This window comes from Petromyzon marinus, chromosome 4 (genome assembly GCF_048934315.1).
Source record: "Petromyzon marinus isolate PM22_M1 ecotype Great Lakes invasive population chromosome 4, UKy_Petmar_22M1.pri1.0, whole genome shotgun sequence".
Taxonomy (NCBI): Eukaryota; Metazoa; Chordata; class Hyperoartia; order Petromyzontiformes; family Petromyzontidae; genus Petromyzon; species Petromyzon marinus.
In genome coordinates, this window is record NC_133670.1 from 2,454,047 (window position 1) to 2,474,238 (window position 20,192).

The following is a 20,192-nucleotide window of genomic DNA, read 5'->3' on the forward strand; positions in this document are numbered from 1 at the left end:
CCCATCATTAAGTTATGAATGGCAGTTATCGTAAACACACACCATGCAATGTTCACTCTCACCCATGTATCGAAAGTTACATTTTAATGTGCAATTTTATTGACGGACTGTGTATTTTCTTGGTGTAGTCTGGGACTGTTCTTGCTGTAGTTTTGCTGCCTTGATCAAGCTTGGGAATTGGTGTACTTATGCAATTTGAACTCATGTACTTAATCTATTTTATGCATTTATTTTTATTGATTTGCTTTTCTTTCCCGTACTTTGTACTCTGACCGTTTTTTTATATTGTTTGTTGTTGTTGTAACTTTCTGACCCACCCAGACAGCTGTGAAAAAGAGCTTCATAGCTCATCGGATTTCTCCAGGATAAATAAAGATTCTGATCATAATGATTCTGGTTCTGATTCAACATGTAATAAAGAATACCTATCAACCCATACGGTTTAACCCCGTATTCTTGTACAGGGAAATTGAGTTTTCAGGTACATACGGCGTACAGCCGTTTCAATACGGGCAAAAAAAATCAACATGAGTATGTGCATCCACATATCAGGCAAACAGCAGCAGCAGCTTCAGCGTGCAAGATCACAGACAAGTAGCATCATTGACACCAATTATCAAAATGAATACATAGAACAGTTTTTGTCCAGTAACATATTTTTTGTCTATTTGTTTGTGTTTTCCCCTTGTGATGGGACTTTGTAGGATGAACGTTGAGCTTTATAAGGGCACTGGGTGACCAATAAGGTCTGAATTGGTCTGTAATAAGGTAAGCACTGATAAGGGTATGATAATGTAAATATGAGTACATTACAGAATGATGTTTCACTGATAAAGCCACTTTAAGAAAAACTCAAAAGAGAGGCCCGTGTTTTATTTTTAATGCGCATATGGGCTCAGAGGAGAATGAGATATCAGATGGAGATGGTTAGCAGCGGGTCCATACAATGGACGACAATGACCACGGAGAAGCTAGTTCTGGATGAGAACATTTTAAGAAGTTTAACAAGGTTCTCAGAAGTAAATTTAACGTCCTATTTCTCGCAGGAAAAGTTGCAATCAAACAAATAAATCAATATAAAAATAATTCGGCATGAGAGTATCAACACCTACACAGCATTATATGTTACGTGTTATCTATGTGAACAATACATATATTGCTAAACAAAATATTTATCTTCACCTCTACAAATGATCACCTCCATTCGCCTCACCATCATTGACCTGACCCCCACCGATCCCCTCACCACGGCTTCGTCATCCCTCTTTGTTGCGGCCTCCTGCCCTCATGCCTCCTCAACACCACCGTCGCTGCCACTTCTTCCCTCGGCCTACCCCTTACTCCGTGTTTCAGCCGACCACCGGCCTCTGCGCCCCATTAGGCCTTGCCTGCCGGCTCCATGCACTCCACTGCATCGGCCCTATCAGGCTCATCGGTACAGCGCCCGTCCCATGCCCTGCTGGCCTCATGAGTATTGCAGGCTGTGCTGGGACCCTCACTGGGACACTCACTGGGACCCTCATTGGGACTACACTGGGACCCTCACTGGGACCCTCACTGGGACTACACTGGGACCCTCACTGGGACTACACTGGGACTGAACTGGGACCCTCACTGGGACTAAACTGGGACCCTCATTGGGACTACACTGGGACCCCACTGGGACCCTCACTGGGATCCTCACTGGGACCACACTGGGACCCTCACTGGGACCCTCACTGAGACTACACTGGGACTACACTGGGACCCTCACTGGGACCCTCACTGGGACCCTCACTGGGACCCTCACTGGGACTACACTGGGATCCTCACTGGGACCCTCACTGGGACCCTCACTGGGATAACACTGGGACCCTCACTGGGACTACACTGAGACCCTCACTGGGACCCTCATTGAGACTACACTGGGACCCTCACTGGGACTAAACTGGGACTACACTGGGATCCTCACTGGGACCCTCACTGGGACTACACTGGGACCCTCACTGGGACTACACTGGGACCCTCACTGGGACCCTCACTGGGACTACACTGGGACTGAACTGGGACCCTCACTGGGACTAAACTGGGACCCTCATTGGGACTACACTGGGACCCCACTGGGACCCTCACTGGGACCCTCACTGGGACCCCACTGGGACCCTCACTGGGACTACACTGGGACCCTCACTGGGACCCTCACTGAGACTACACTGGGATTACACTGGGACCCTCACTGGGACTACACTGGGATCCTCACTGGGACCCTCACTGGGACCCTCACTGGGATAACACTGGGACCCTCACTGGGACTACACTGAGACCCTCACTGGGACCCTCATTGAGACTACACTGGGACCCTCACTGGGACTACACTGGGACTACACTGGGATCCTCACTGAGACCTTCACTGGGACTTCACTGGGACCCTCACTGGGACTACACTGGGACCCTCACTGGGACCCTCACTGGGACTACACTGGGAGTGAACTGGGACCCTCACTGGGACTAAACTGGGACCCTCATTGGGACTACACTGGGACCCCACTGGGACCCTCACTGGGACCCTCACTGGGACCCCACTGGGACCCTCACTGGGACTACACTGGGACCCTCACTGGGACCCTCACTGAGACTACACTGGGACCCTCACTGGGACCCTCACTGGGACTACACTGGGATCCTCACTGGGACCCTCACTGAGATAACACTGGGACCCTCACTGGGACTACACTGGGACCCTCACTGGGACCCTCATTGAGACTACACTGGGACCCTCACTGGGACTACACTGGCACCATCACTAGGACCCCACTGGGACCCTCACTGAGACTACACTGAGACTACACTGGGACCCTCACTGGGACCCTCACTGGAACCCTCACTGGGACTACACTGGGACCCTCACTGGGACTACACTGGAACCCTCACTGGGACCCTCACTGGGACTACACTGGGACCCTCTTTGAGACTACACTGGGACCCCACTGGGACCCTCATTGAGACTACACTGGGACCCTCACTGGGACTACACTGGGACTACACTGGGACCCCACTGGGACCCTCACTGGGACTACACTGGGACCCTCACTGGGACTACACTGGAACCCTCACTGGGACCCTCACTGGGACTACACTGGGACCCTCTTTGAGACTACACTGGGACCCCACTGGGACCCTCATTGAGACTACACTGGGACCCTCACTGGGACTACACTGGGACTACACTGGGACCCCACTGGGACCCTCATTGAGACTACACTGGGACCCTCACTGGGACTACACTGGGACCCTCACTGGGACTACACTGGGACTACACTGGGACCCTCACTGGGACTACACTGAGACCCTCACTGGGACCCTCACTGGGACTACACTAGGACCCTCACTGGGACCCTCACTGAGACTACACTGGGACCCCACTGGGACCCTCACTGGGACCCTCACTGGGACCCTCGTTGGGACTACACTAGGACTACACTGGGACCCTAACTGGGACCCTCACTGGGACTACACTGGGACTACACTGGGACCCTCATTGGGACTACACTGGGACCCTAACTGGGACTACACTGGGACCCTCATTGGGACCCTCACTGGGACTACACTGGGACCCTCACTGAGACTACACTGGGACCACACTGGGACCCTCATTGGGACAAATCCCTTCATGGTCTTGCCCCATACATGCCAGGCTTGTATCTTTCTTCAAGCCTTCTTGCCCTCTACGCCTTTTGGCGTCATCTGGTCGAGCACCAATTGGGTCGAGGCTCAAAAGAAAGCCGTCCCTTGGTATGGACCAATCAGTTTCAAGGACAATGCATATATTATCATAGTGTGTTTTTTGTTTGCATTTTGACTGCAGGTATTGTGGTTAATGCAGACATGAATCCTTGTAAAAAGGTTTCAGTTTTGTTACCAGAAAAAAGGGGAAAAACCCTATTATTATGCCCCATGCAAGGAGGAACAGCCATGGCGGTTGGGGCACTCACACTCGGTGAAGTACGGCCGTGGCTCGATGCGCCACACAATCTGGCCCTTCTGGGTGCCATTCACGCCGCGGTTCTTTGAGTCCCAGAAGTTGCCCGGAGACGTCTCGTCTGCAGTCACACAAATACACAAAGACAAAGATACCCCGTAAAGCCTTAACAGCCTGCAGGGGTAAGTGTTGTTAGCGGTACCTATGAAGTCAAGAACGCACACGAAGGGGTGGCTGGCCAGCACCACAACTGCCTTTGTCTGCCCAGCGGCGATGTTTACACACCGCACCAGGTACCCATTGCAGGCCGAGTCGACCTAGGGGAGGCCCGGGACCGGTTCAGATAATCGTGACTGGTGTTGGCCGTGAGCGGGAATCGAACCAGGGTCGCCAGGTTCATAGCGCAGCGCGCTAACCGCTACACTATAGAGACACACACAGAGACACACACAACAGGTGGGCACAAGTGCACGCAGAGCTGACATCCTTTAAACAAAGCACACAATGTACTTGGTATTGGCCAAACATCATAAATATTTTTTAAAAATACCTGCAAATTATTCAAGTGCGATTACACTCTAGCAAGGACCTGCCCTGAAACACTGTAGTCTTGAGACTCAGTGAGGCTTTCCTTAATTGATGACTAAATGTCCTCAATACAGTACCTACGTGAAAAAGAGTCCTCAGACTCCCGTGAGAGGGTGCTGGGCGAAGTGCATTGACAATCTAGAAGAGTTCAGTTGGCAACCAACAGGCTATGATAACCAATACATTTTGATATACAGCAGAAGCCCTCTTAACGACGGTAATTGATTCCACATGTTAAAGGTTTAATTATTTCCGACAGCATCGAAAGTTCCCCTTTTTCAACCAAAAAACACGCTTTGTAATATTTAAACAATGGATATCTGTATATATATATAAAAGGGAAATTTGTGTTCGAAATGTTTAGCATACTTCCCAACATGCAACACACTTTAAATTTGGCATGTGGGTAGCTTCCAGACTGTACACAATGCAAAACGTATAAAAATAGACTTGTATTTTGGGGGGGGGGGGGGGGGCTCAATAATGCATATAATATATTGCACAGCAAGTGAGCGGTGACATCACATCTTTTTAACGTCACATCTGTGATGTCACCCGCAAGCGGCAGCGTCACGCAGTGTGCCTGCTGACGTCACACATCCCCCCCCGCCCCACCCTCCGCGTAGGCCGTGTATTAATCCAAGACAAGAATCCAAGTCTCGGGCGAAGCCGGGTAGTAAAGCTAGTTAGTACATAAAGCTACTAACAACATTACAAACACATACTATTAAAATAAACATGGTTAATCAATGCATTAATTAGTATTTACTGTACCTACAACAGCCCGTCGTTAACTCGGGAATGGTCGGTAAGCGAACACATTGGGCTCTATGGAGGCCCGTTGTTAAGTGATTAGTCGCTAACAGGGGTGGTTGTTAAGAGGGGTTCTACTCTCTACTACTAAACACTACACTATTATACACTACACTATACATTACACATTGGACACAATGGAGACCCATCGTTAAGCGATAAGTCGTTAACAGTGGTGGTCGTTAAGAAGGGGTTCTAATCTACACTACTCTACACTACTATATACTACACTATACACTAATATACACTACACTACTCTACACTACACTATACACTACACATTGTGCTCTATTGAGGCCCGTCGTTAAGCGATTAGTCGTTAACAGGGATGGTCGTTAAGAAGGGGTTCTACTCTACACTACTATATACTACACTATACACTACTATACACTACTCTACACTACACTATACACTACACATTGTGCTGTATTGAGGCCCGTCGTTAAGCGATTAGTCGTTAACAGGAGTGGTCGTTAAGAGGGGTTTTACTCGAATTGTTTACCTCCATTGTACTTTTGCACATGGGTTTCCTTTGAAAGCAAGAGACTTGAACCAGCGCAAGTTCAAATCCTGCTCTTGAGAATCAGAATCCGAATTTAAAGTGGAGGAATCCGATTAGCTATGAAGCTCTATTTTTCACAGATGTCCAGTAGGGGCACGGAGTCAGAACGTTACAACCTGGTAAAGTGAAACTCGGTCCATCAGCAGCAGAGCGTCAGTAAACGGAGGTTTGGTTGTTGCATGAACGTGTTCCCATGCCATAGGTTTGTGGAAATGATGGCAAGTGGGTCAGGGTTGCTCAGTAACACGAGTCCCATCCATTGCTCAAAACAGGTCAGGTCATAACTTTGACCTTTTCACTTTCCTTCGGAAAATGAAATGGCCCCAGTTTCTGGGGAGAATGCTGTGAAGACAATAAGCTGGCGATAAATACGTCAATGTCAAGGGTCCTTTCCAAACGTGATTTTCACAATCAATATGAAGTCATTTAAGGCTGCGAATGCGAGGACAATGAAAATAACTCGAGTGCTGTTGGTTGAGCGGAGATTTAAAATAACACATTTCCGGTTAATGACCTAGACTGATGTTGGTGTTTTTAACAACAGCAACATCAACAACAACAAAAGCCAATAAAAAATGGTTTCTGTATAAATCCTCCGCGATGTTTTCCGAATGGACTGTGAACAATGCACTCACTGTGGGCTTCTCAGCACATTCACGCTGTGCCCTATAAAGCTCTCTGGGTATGTGGAAAGAGGAATTATTTAGAACACACGCAGCGGTCCCTGCACCCTGCAGCCAAGCCCGTCTTGTGTTCTATAACCCTGCAATCTAAACGGCAAAAGTTTTGGATAAAACAGCAAAAAAAACTAAAAACACTTTGCAGATACATGATAACATAATCACAAGACAATCGTCACACAGCAATCACAAAGATCAAACCGGCTCAGGACTTGCTCCGAACGCGGTACCTGTCACGAGCCCGTGCCGTGAACCCGTATAGTAGTACGCATGCAGGGGGTTTGTGACGATTCGCGGCCGGCCCCGCGGTTTGATCAATCGCCCACAGTCCGGGGATCGTAATTCAATTCAAGCATCGATTCCTTAATGCATCAGTCTGTCTCGTCTGCGCAGCCGTTCTCTTTGTGCGTTTCTCATTCGTTGCGTTCATTATTCCAAAGGAAAACTGTGCACGTGTTAGCATCAGTGTAGTTGAAGATGATCCATTCTTACACACACACGATTTGACGCAAGTACGGTGAGCATAAGAATATATTTTGTTCCATAAACAGAATAATAATCTCATGCTTCATACAGAGTGAAACTGATGTTACCCAGTATTATTATTCCGCGTGCTCACCCAGAAAAGCCTCACTTGAACCTCAAAACTCTATTTTCAGGAGGGTCCTTCCAAGACTTTGCTGTAGGTGGCGATGTTGCTACTGTGTGTGGTCTCAGATCCCAATTCAGTAATTTGCCGGTAATGCTGCCGGTAATGCTGTGTTGAAGTTTGGCTGAAACTAGTTATACAATATATAAATATATTAGCTATGGGAGGAAACCAGAGGAATCTCATGCAGAACAGGGGGAGAACATACAAACACCACACAGAACGGTGCTCGAGTTGGGATTCGATCCCAGAAGCTTCTTGCTTGCGAGGCGTTACCCCTGCACCATGCAGCGTCCCACAACGTCGTTAACAATGCTTTGGCTCCAGAACGAGTAGAAGAAGCACTGCGTGTTGTTATTTTATAATCACACAACCCCCCACCCCCCCATTACATCTGTTCTGCAACGTCGCCTAAGGGACAACTGAATGATCTGCTTGTGTTTGCGTTGAGTGGATGGTTGGGCACCCTTGCTCTAATTAGTTAACGGCATTTTTATGACAAAGCTGCCCTGCGATAAACAGGACCGTATTGCGGTGTTGTATGTGTCATCGTGAATAAGGCATTTTATTCAGGAATACCACTGCATCATCTGGCACATACTTCAACCCTTGAGCAGGAATTTGCTGAAGACAAGGACTACGTTACATGACAGTCTTGTTGATTTTTGCATTTTCAGAATCGGCAATTTACTGACGTCTGCACGTACCGAGGGGAAGAGCGGTGGCACTGTGTTTCACACACCACGCTATCGCAAAACCTGGTGACCCGAGTCAAATGCCCGCCTACGGCTAACAACACCGGTGTGCGAGTCACACCTTGGACTGGTCCTGGGCACCCCCCCCCACCCTTCACCAACCAAAACTGACCGACACGGCAGACGGTAGTGGATTTACAGAGGGCTGTAAGTGGGGGTTTAATTGCAGTTACCATGACCGGGATGAGACCATCAAGCTCGCTGCATCCGAGAGCCCAGTTTAACGACGGGCGGCTGCTCAGATTTAAACACAGAGTCTCAGTGGTGCCAGCTCTGTGCTCTCATCTCTATTCATATTTTTAAAAGGTTTTTTTTTATATTTAAAGGTATTTATATTTTTCCCAGTACAGTAGACCTCCGATTATCCACGCTCATGACAGGGAGGACGGCCGCGGATAATTCAAAATCGCGGATAATCCAAAAAAAATAGAAATTTTCCGCCGATATTCTTGCAAAAAACAACTAATATAAGTATAAATAAAAAAACTCACAAAATAAATGATCGTATAAATCACTCAAAATTAAGCAAAACTGACGATTTTGATTGTTAATCTTTTGATTTAGAACGAATATTAATGATCGAGCGATCGATGCACATGCTCCGTAATAACACTTTCCTGCTTCAGCGCAGAAGACTCCATCCACTAAGTGGATGATAGCAGAGCCACGCCAATCAACATCAATCAACCTCCCCCGACTGTTGTAAAGATATGCAACTACTGTACTGTAGCGGCAACCACGTGGATTTCGGATTAACCGGAGCGCATATTTGTTTGGTTTAAGCACGTGCCTTGTAATAAACATTTCCAAGAATAGCAATGTAAAACTGTTTTTAATTCATTAATTGGGCTTGAATGAAAATCCATGGGTTATTAAAACATGTCAAAATCTCAGTAGCACGGTTAATCCGCAAATCGACTAAACCGCAAGCAGATAATCGAGAATCTACTGTATAGTGTGATTGTAATCACAATGTAAATTGGAAACAGTCGGTCGGTCATCGCCTGAGAAGAGGAACGTCTTAAAACCCTCAAACTTGAACAGGGGCATGGAGCCAGCAGCACGGTTTAACAGGAACAGAGACAATCAAATGACAGAGAAGAAGCGACCTCCCACTGAGTGCCAGTTCCGTCGTTGGCTTTGACAGGAGGCGTTGTTCGCTGAAGTGGGGGTGCATGTAAAAGGAAAGTAGATCCAGATGAGAGGCAGTGGCGGTTCCACAGAGGCTCTTGAAAACGGTGGGTGAGAGTCACCTGCGGATAACTCGAGACTGGACTCGGAGCCAGAGGAGGGATCTGAGGCCCTGTAGTGGTGACTCGTGTACGGGCACCGGTGATGAGCCAAGGAGAATCTTTGATCGACGACATTTTTTAATCTGCTACTTCATTGCCCCCCAAACCCCCCACATCATCTTGAATGAGAGGGTTAAACGATTTATTTGGTGATAACGCATTGAGCACAAATCACACAAAAAACCTCATCATGTTCGCCAATAACACTTTGGCCTGAAAAGTAAAATTATACAATAGGCGACGTTTGAATAAACGCCATTGCCCAAAGCGTTGCCGATTATACACATTTACTTTTCAGGCCAAAGTGTTGTTGACGAACGTGTTAAGTTTTCCGAATAAGAGGAGTTATGTGCAGATGGCAATGCAATACGTGCATTTATATGTATTTGTAGTGACATTGAATGGGTTACTAGGGTGCGAAGTGCTGGTTACTGGGTAGAGAGCGGGATTGTGGGTGTAGGGCTGGTGACATGTGCCACTGGAACGCGTAGCGCCGGTTGCTGGCAGAGGGGGGGGGGGGGAATCTGAGAACACAGCAGCCGGTCTGCCAGCAGGGCCCGTGATAGGCCAGGATAAGGGATGTAGGGTAAAGGTGACAGAGGAGACACGTGGGGCAAAGCCCAGAACCTTCTGGAATGTTCCCGAAGGGGGCGTGGCCAAGGGCGGAGCCAGGACACGCTGGGGAGGATAAAAGGGAGGTCCCGACGCTGGGTCGGGGCTGTCGTTTGTAATGGAACCCGTCGTCTACGCAAGTCTTCATTACCGTCTACACCTCCTTGGCGTTGTGGGTCAGGCAGTGTGCCGGCTGTCCTGACCCGTGTGTAGTTATCCCCTGTACTGTGGAAGTGTAGAATAAACGTGTGTGCCTCCCACTATTAGTGTCTCTGAACTGACTACTACATATTTATAAGAGGCACTCGGAGGAGAAGTCGTTGAGACTCAGATTAAGAAGGTGTGTGCATATTTATTGGATTTGAGGTTCAATCTTTATATCCATCCGCATACAATCACTTTTAACCAGGCACACATGGCTTGAAATGCCATTTTAAAACTAACCTCGTTTTTTTCTTCTTCTTTGGTTCTTTTGGTAAAGTCACGTAGAATGAGAATAAAATAATAAAATACATTGAAATAAGACAATAAAATTCTCACGACGTTTCGGCCACAACACAAGTAGCAGTGCTTCAATGGATTGGAGCACTGTCGTCCCGACAGTTCTGTTCTTTCACCTGATGAAGGCTACTTGTGTTGTGGCCGAAACGTCGTGAGAATTTTATCGTCTTATTTTAATTTATTTTATTATTTTATTCTCATTCTACGTGACTTTACCGAAAGAACCAAAGAAGATGAATCCTTGCAGTCACGAAAGCTTTAAATCGAAATTTAACCTAGTTTTGCTAATTTCTTATGTTAAAAGTGAGTTTATCCCATAATAACTTTGCAAACCAACTTGCTCTGACAGGCAAAATGTTGCCTTGTTCGTAAAAAAAAAAACTGAAATTGTCACTCTGAGCGCACTTTTCTGTAAGCTTCATTCCGTTCCTCTCTAATTGCCGCGTCACATTTGACACCGCCTTCCCCGCACTCTGACATCAGTAGCGCGATGTTACTCGGGCGCGGGAAGAGCGCGGCGATTGGCAAGCGCTCTCAAAGTATATATTTTTTAAAGTATTTATAATAAATATAATAACTACAAACTCGCAGTATCACTCCGAGAACACTCTTCTGCAATTTGTGTTCAAAAAGTCCTCGATTAAAATGTCAAGAAGAATGGGTTTCCCTCTGTGCCATGACTTAACGTGAAGCAAATTGCTTCTTTTTCTTTTAAAATTTTCCGGCTGTATAAATTGAGCATAATTGTAGGGCCATGCCACCACTAGGGCACTCCTTGTTCCAGAGGCTTGCGGTTCGCATTCAGCAGGCCACCCTAGTTATTACTACAGGTGTATTAACTGTAATGAACTATGCAATGTCTGCGTTTATAATAACTGCTGACGTCAATCGAAAAGAGTCGGCCATGGTGTGTTGGCGTTATGCTCCATGAACCACAGATTACTCAACTGGGATTACGGAGCAGCAACATCTCCCCCTACTGCAAAACTACTGCAAACCGTGTCCGTGAAGCATGTATGTATGTATGTTGAACTTCTTTCACACCGTACGTAGCCAGCCGTGCTAATCGGAGGTGCGGGGGAAGGACAACAAAGCACAGCGTCTTCTTCGTGATAGCATCTCACTGGTAAGATTGCGCGAATACCAGAGCATACGAAATTATAATTACTATTATTGCAACTGGTTAGATGGACCCGGTGTAAGAGTTAATGCGAGGGGCGCCACATCGCACGGCTGACCGATGCTGTAGAGGCCGATCCAGTCGGTGGCGTCCACCTCCTCCTTGATGTCCCACGAGATGACGAGGGGCCTGGCCTGCCCCACCGAGTAGTCGCAGCTGCTCGCCGTGAGGCTGGAGCGGGAGTCGGAGCTCAGCAGGTCCGTGTCGCTGTTGGCACGGACCACGCCGCCGGAGCCCGGTTCGCCCAGGCCCGGGTGCAGCTCCCCCGGCGACAGGGGCCCGGCCGCGGACAACGAGACGCCCGCACGGCCACCCTCGGGGGACAGGCCCCGCCGGCCATCCGACACGAGGCCCGCAGCGCTGCCACCTCCTGCGCAGAGTGCGGCAGTACCCGCATGTCACAGCAGCAGCAGCAGCAATAATAATTATATCTATGGCACCCTTTGTGCCAGTCACTGCTCGACCTAAGCTGTCAATTATTGACAATTGCATTGTTTTTGTGCTGCTCGCCATTTGGCATTCTCCGGTCTAACACCGGTGGGACAAATCCAAGGACAATGCATACATTATTAAAGTATCTTTGTTTGCAGGTATTACCACAATCGTGTGTGGTTAATGCAGACGTGATGCCATGTGATCGGTTCTGTTTGGTGTCTGAAAATTTTAACGCCTGTATTCTTGCCAGAAAGGGTATAAATAACATTTACATATTTAACCAGCAAAGTCACACTGAATTAAAGACTCTTTTTTTAAGCAGTGTCCTGCATTGGGATATTTGTCCAACACCAATGACATTGTATGGGGGGCTTTTTAGCTATGGGGAAAAAAAATTGGAGTAAGTGGGAAAAAATCCCACGCAGAACGGGGGGGGGAGAGAATACGCACACGCCATGGAAAAAAAGTTTCTCGAGTCAAGAATCAAAGCCAGGACCTTGCTTCTGTGAGCCGCAAGTGTTACCACTGCGCAACTCTGCCGCCTGGTAAACTGTCACCTTCAAACGAGTACACATTAGGAGTCATAGTGACTCGGGGAGCTAATGACGTGTCTAATGCCTCTTAGGGGGGTGGGGGAGATTGAATTAAAATTATATCTGATTCTCAATTAATGAGGTGCATTCATGCCCTGAAGCACGGGAGGACTGCAAGCGCTGAACAAAAACGTAAACAATCTGGAAAATATGGAACAAAGGAAATCTCAGTCACAGTCTCAAGCCATGAAGCCAGACATCAGCAAGCGGACTGCTCCCCAACTTGGGATGAGGATTGGCTGAATGAATCGATATCTCACTCTCCATTATCCACACCACAGTGGCGATGCGGGCAAAGCGGCAGTCGCTCTTGGTTGAAGGCGATGTATCTTAACAGAGCAGCAGGTTATAGTCAGACTCAATAGCTGCCTGTCAAGCAACAACTGCTGCTCAGTCATGACAAAAGAATGTCGTCTCCTTGCACGCGCAAGGATGTTTCCCGTTTCATCCTCACTCTTGAATGACGCAGCTCGCGTCAGCAGGCAATGCAACGCGTCCGCTTGAGGCTGGCGAAATGTGACGAAATAAAGTTGCAAAGGGTCGCCTCAGGACTGGGACAAGAGCCGAGTTCAATTCCGTGACCTTTCTTGACCTTACGAGAGCCTGTTGAGCCCTCTCATCTCCTTGCTTAAGGGATAACTCGGCAGACGTGTAGTGAATGTAGATTACAGTGGTGCACTCTCTTTGTGCGTTACTTAGTTGTGTAATCCATTATTATGCTTTGGACAGATCACGTGAGGCGAGCACGGAGAGATCTATGCGTGTGGATGTTGTCACCGGTTCTCTACAGCGGACGGTGTCGCCTGTAAAAATAAATGTGTCGTTAAACCCGCCACCACCCGGCAGAGCCAATTAGTAAGGTTTGTCATGTAAAGAAAACATGCCGATTATTTACTAGTCAAGCACACGGATGTGTTGAAGAGTAAACCCACAACATTTCCAATTCGAGTACACGACATTTCGCCGATAATGCCAACGAGCCTCACCAGGCCTCCACAACCACTTCCGTGCCCAACTTAAGAGCAACTGCAACCCAAAAAAAATGAACAAACAGCTCTTCTCTTGAGTTGCGAACCTTGGCTGTGTGTCCCCGCCTGTCTAAGAGTCTGTAGCTTTGTTGACGAGGAAAAAAAGAACTTTAAAGTTGCTATCTGACATGTCATTATAGCACTTTAGTGACATCACTCCCATACACTTTAAAACATCAATATAGTGGAGGCACTGTAGCACTAGAGGGCCGAGCTTAACTATAACTTGTTTTTCCCTCACGAACAAGGCTTTATTATTATATCAAAGACAAAGATTTCCTGTATAGCCTTTAACAGACTATTGAGGCAAGTGCTGTTAGCGAGTCCCTATGAAAGCCGGGACAGCACACGAGGGAATGGGTGGCCAACACCACGTCCGGCCCCCTGTCTCCCCAGTGGCGATGTTTACACACCGCACAAGGTAGTTATTTGAGGCCGAGTTGACCTAGGGGAGGGCCAGGACCAGTTCAGATAAAAGCTTTGTTTTAAGGTTGTTTCTCACTTGCATTCAGGCCTCAATACAAGGGCCAATTTAAGATCTGAGTGTGGTTAATGATAACGGTGTGGATTCTGTTGAGTGGCTGAATAAACCCCCACAGTGAATCTGCACAACTGGAAATGTAGTGTGGATTGTGTGCGAAGGAGGTGCGTACTGTAAGGTAATTTAAATTAAAACCAAACTTTTATTTTAACAGAAAAGGCCCACCAGGCTCCGTGGCCCCTTTTCAGAAGCGACCTGGCCACAAATCATAGCTCAACGAAGTGGCTTATCGTGTGTAAATTATAGCAGCTAAATACTCTAAACGCGTGTTTCTAAATGTGGAGAGAAAAGTCAGAGGACCCGGAGAAGAATCCACGTGACCACGGGGAGAACATGTAAAATTTACAGAGCCATCATGGTCGCGATGAAACCCACGGCCTGCTTGATACCAGGTGAGTTAGTTAACATTTAGCCACCGTGGCAGCGGTGGTGGCAGCATGGTCCAAATGTTCCCATTCATACAAAAAAAACCCCCACAATTTACTCACCTGGAATTGCACAGAATCTCTATGAGAATCTTTATGTACGAAATGATTATGAAGTAATGTGAAGCTTTATTCAAACATGCGGCATGAATTTTACTGAATTATTCCCGAAGAATCGATCTGTTAACTCAAACCAGTTCAGCGGTGAATCCACTGACAGCTGGGTGACCCAGCCAGGCTGATATCACGTGAGAATAGGGGCAGCAGGTTCAGTTTATAGCCCACAATTAGACAATCCTTTGCCTCACAAGCTGTCCAAATACAGCATTACAGCACACTGCACTGCGAGTAATGCGACTCCACACACGTAGTCTATAAAATGTACGGTTCTAAGTTAATTTCCACTGCAATCCACGCCGTTAAATCACAATTGAGAACCGTCCAGCAAGGAAAACAGTGCACATACCGTGATGTCTGTTATCGTAGAAGCAATTTTGGCTGTGCCACAACAAACGGACCAGGTGATTATTTGTCTCGGAGGCAATCCTAATTCACAGATTCGGCTGCCGCTATCAATGTGGACTGGCTGCAGAACAGACCTCTGATGAGTAACGCACACAGCGGAGTTCCCTCACTTGGGGGATGGAAATTTCCAATCGTTACAACCGGCTGTGCTTGCTGTTTTCCGAGAGCTGCCTAGAAACTACAAATGGATGGACATGCGGACTGATGGAAACACTGCTGCACCGCATTCTCCTGGCAAGCTAAGGTATGGCACACTGACGCACACCAACCCCCTCGCCTCACGGTGTTGGATTAGAGGCATGTGCGCCACCACCCCATGGACTCCTGTGGCTGTCAGAGACTGCTCTTCCTCGGGACAATGACCCATCATTGTATAGACCGTGAACCAAGGGAGTGGCGATGGCCTCTCTTAAAGACCCCGGGGGGGATGGAAATTCTCGGGAGGAGGGGGGGGGGGTCTTTAAGAGGCCATGCCATTGCTCCCCCATATCACTGGAGGAGATGGGGAATTGTGAGCCTCCGTATCGATATTCCAAATCAAATCTCATAAGTTATCATTAAAAAAAAACATCATGATGAGCATGTAACATAAAACAGTACAGCCTTGTAGATATGGTTTGAACAACTCAAGTTTACTCTCTCATAGCTGTCCATACGAATGTAATTAATTATATGAGACCACTCTACCCACACCATCAGGAGCCTGTTATTAAAATAAACACGAGGGGCTCTAGCCATGCTCAGCTGACACGAACAACGAACTGTGCACATTCCCCATGCCCCCCCCCCCCCGCACATCTCCACATGAGACTGTTACGCCATTCAGGGTGGCGTTCCAATGTTTGCATTTGATCATTTTGAGAGCAGTTCGAACCAAGCAGGCACATCGTCCTCGTGACACGCGTGGCGACGCTGTGTGGACGCAACTCCTGCCAGTGCGGACAGCCATTGAAAATCTAAGCAGGACCCAATTCAGCGGGTGATTTGTTTTCACTTTCAATCATCTAACTGTGGGAATCTTTGTAGGTACAAAGGTAAAATGAGCAAATGTCCATTCTATATCATCCACAGAAAGCATTCATATGGTTAAAAGTGTGAATCCAAAAGAAATCATAACCTATTAAAACATTTTTGATTTAAAGCTATCGTGACTGCAGGGATTCATATTCTTGGTTCTTTCGGTAAAGTCACGTAGAAGGGAAACAAAATGATAAAAATATAAAACAAGAAAATTCTCACGATGTTTCGACTGCAACACAAGCAATCATCATCAGGTGTGAAAACCACAGCAAGAAAATTCAAGAAAATTTTCTTGCTGTAGTTTTCAGGTACGCCTTTTGGCGTCATCTGGTCGAGCACCAATTGGGTCGAAGCTCAAAAGAAAGCCGTCCCTTGGGGTGGATCAGTTTCAAGGACAATGCATATATTATCATAGTATGTTTTTTGTTTGCATTTTGACTGCAGGTATTGTGGTTAATGCAGACATGAATCCTTGTAAAAAGGTTTCAGTTTTGTTGCCAGAAAAAAGGGGAAAAACCCTATTATTACCTTCAACACTTCACGTGGCCTCAAAGCGCACCTAGCCTGGCACAAGCGCCGTGGTGATGTCACAGCCGCTCAGTGGCGAACGTGCGGATGTTGTCGCTGTCACTGTTATTGCTGTTGTGCGTCCGTGTGTGCATTACAGATGGCGCCCGCAAATGTGTCGCGCGTTAATTACCGGAAAGGCCACGCAGGCTCTCGGGGTTGAGGCTGTACCGGGCCTGCGAGTCGCACCGCCGGCGCCCGGCACACGACGGGTCCCTCGCCGACACGGCCATGTCGGGGGCTCTATTCCGTGACAGGTTCTAATAAAAGACAGAGCGCAGCGACGCCGCCGCCGTTAGCACGCTCAGACACGGCCGCCGACCGCAACGTTGCGTGCGCGTGCGGCCAACATGGGGCGACGTTCCGCGCGCGTTTGAAGAGGAGGGCGATCGTCGCTAGCGAGCGCCAGCCGAGGTCGGTGCGACTCACGAGGGGTGGCGTTATCGGTCACGCGAGGGGTGGCGTTATCATCTCCCCAGCGCCATTGCTGACAGCCAAGAACAGTGAAACACCTCTTATCCGCTCGCTAATACCCGCCCCCCTGACTCCATCTGCACCGACTTCCCATATTTAAGTAAGAGCCCGGCGCCATGCAGCAGTTCACAAACTTCCATTGATAATGATGAGTTTGTTGTCTTTCCCCCGCACCTCCGATGAGCACGTTTGACAATGTACGGTGCGGAAGAAGTTCAACATACATAACCTTTGCATTAATATGGCACGCAAATGACTCAACAACTCAAAGTGCCTTACATTACATCATTTCAAACATTTGAATGTCAGCCCCCCACCCCCCCCCCCCCAGTGGTAGCTGTCCCTGTGCAGCACAAAGTACCGCATCACCTGGCCCACGAGCAGCCATCAGTAATCAGTATAACAGTAGGGGGCGATGATGGCTCCTGTGTAATCCCAATTGAGAAATTTGCGGTGTGATTTTTCGAACGTAGCTAATTTGGGGCCATGATGCCGGTACGAAATGTCCTGCTATTTTCGAATGGCATCACGGGATCTTTAACATCTCCTGTGAAGCGGACGGAGCGTGGTGTTTTATGGTAAATAAACATGCAGTGTTAACCAGGGCGGCCTTCCAGAATCGAACCCGCAAACCTCTGCAACAAGCGGCAAACGCGCTTCCGCCAGTTTACGGCCGCAATCCAATTTTGGCAAAGCTACTTCCTGCTAATGCTCGACTTTTAAAAATATATCCACACAAATCTGCTGATGGAATATTCACATTGCTGTTGGGAAGTCTTAACCTCGAGAGGGCCACAGATTTTGGCGATAAATCTTTGGGGCACTTTATGAGCCAGTGCACCAACCGTCTCGCAAAATGATTGCTTTCGTATATTGTGGTGCGTGTGCGGCATTCACGTGCAAAGATTCAATCACAACACCGAAAAGAGTCGCCCGACGTTTTGGGCACGGCGTGCACGGCACGGACAGTCAGGAAATGGTACTGAACAAGGCCGGTAAAGGGGATTTGTTAGAGGCAGCGAATTTAAGTGATTGTGGAGGAGAAATACAACACGGAAAAAGAGTGGGAAAATGGAGGGTGATTGACAGGGTGGACCTTTGGAATCTATTAGGAAAAGTGGAAGGTGATTGGCTGGAGGGAAAGGAGGTCAAGAAACCTTTGGGAAAGGGGCTTGAGGGACGTATAAAGAGGAAGCGAGGGCATTCGTGACGCTTGCAGTGAAGGGAATCCTTCAAGAACGTGGCTCACGCTGGAAGAAATAAAGACTCGATAGCAGGTGTCACTGCACACGAATATAAAAGTAAATAGAGCAAGTGGGAGGTTAGATTCATTTATGCCGTTGCATTTTCTTCACAATTAAACTCAAGAGCCGAGGGGCTAAACAGCAGGTTTACAGCTGCCACCATGGCACCCGCGTCACTTAACGGGCACCCGTAGGGAGACGCGCACACAGACAGGGCCATCGTCGAATTTAAACCAGCAGCTTATCAGCCCGTGGGGCACGCCGCCCTTCATGGGGGCGGTGCGGTCTGCGGCATGGACACCGTGCAGGAGAAGTTTAAAACGCGTGCGAGGAATGTCAGTGCCATGTTGTGGCGACAACATGGCACTAATGCTAACACAACACACACCGATGCTGACAAATAACACACCAATAAAAACACGCCTATACTAACACAACACACTCCAATGCTAACACAAATCACACCGATACTAACACATAACACAACCGATACATAATGTGAAACAAATGCCTTATTGGCAAACGCAAATGAATCGGTGAATAAAATAGATACAGATCCAACACATTATCTCAAACCATTGATAAAAATGCTATTAAAATATTTAAAATGTAGTATTTGGAAGCAGTTTCTGTGCTGCACATCCCTAGTTGTTCCATCATTTCGATTTGTGGCTGCCAATCAGTGATGCGATGCACTCATGACATTGCAAGCCCAGGTAATGCAGGCGCACACACACACGGGGAGCATGTGTGTGTGTGGGGAGCGGTAGTGTAGCGGTTAGCGTGCTGCACTATGCACCTGACGAACCGAGTTGGATTCCCAATTAGGGCCAACACAAGTGACGATTATCTGAACCGGTCCTGGGCCTCCCCTAGGTCTACTCAGCCTCAAATAAGTACCTGGTGCGGTGTGTAAACATCGCCACTGGGGAGACAAAGGCAGCCGGGCGTGGTGGTGGCAACCCACCCCCCTCGTGTGCCGTGCCAGCCTTCATAGGTGCTGGCTGACAGCGCTTGCCCCAACAGTCTGTTAAGGCTGCACTGGGGATCGTTGTCTTTGTTTCGTCAGCTTGTGTTCATCTGCCGGTCATGCACAGGGACCAGTAGCAAAAAGCTCGAACACAAAAGATAATTACAATTAGCTGGCAAGAGGCCCTTCGAGTTGGCTGTAAACCACACCTATCATGCGTGTGACTGTGTCATCGATTGGCTCAATGCACCATCCGAGCGCCGTGGGGTTGTCCGCAATGGGAAGGCCCCGTCACTCGATGTCTTCATGCCGTGCATCAAACAGTGCGACCTTTATTTTGATTACTCGGCTGGTTTAACCCGGGAAAGTCTCACCGAGTTTCAAGACTCTTTTCACAAGGGGCCTGACACTTTTCGGAATAGGGGGCCATGTTACTGCCGTGTGTGATAATATAATTTGGGACACTTGCAGGCTATTTTTCAGCATTGGGATATTTGGCCAATACAAGTTGCGTTGTACATATATCAACATGTTTAAATCTACTGGAGAAAAACCGGGCAACCCGGAGAAAACCTGTGCAGAAAAAGGGGAGAATTAAAAAAACACGCAGAAATGCATTCCAATGGGGAGTCGAACCCAGGCTCTTTTGCGATGAGGCACAAGTATTAGCACTGGGCCACCGCGCTGCCCAAGCAACATGTATCAGCAACGCGTTTAAAGTAACCTACAAATAGGTGGCATCCTACACCCAGGCAGGAAGCTTGTCCTTCGCACCTCCGA

The 20,192-nt window shown here is 47.9% G+C and overlaps 1 protein-coding gene across 6 annotated transcripts in view; it reads right to left on the reverse strand.

The window, feature by feature from the left end:
- The window catches only part of LOC116938831 (E3 ubiquitin-protein ligase HECW2-like), a 209,041-nt gene that overhangs the window by 83,772 nt on the left and 105,077 nt on the right, over positions 1-20,192 (reverse strand). For all 6 annotated transcript variants that reach the window (XM_032946526.2, XM_032946531.2, XM_032946529.2 and 3 more), the window contains 3 exons: positions 16,858-16,984; positions 11,649-11,960; positions 3,972-4,079 (listed from right to left, as the gene is read on the reverse strand). In XM_032946526.2, the coding sequence (XP_032802417.2) occupies positions 3,972-4,079; positions 11,649-11,960; positions 16,858-16,984 (547 nt within the window). The remainder of the gene's footprint in view (positions 1-3,971; positions 4,080-11,648; positions 11,961-16,857; positions 16,985-20,192) is intronic.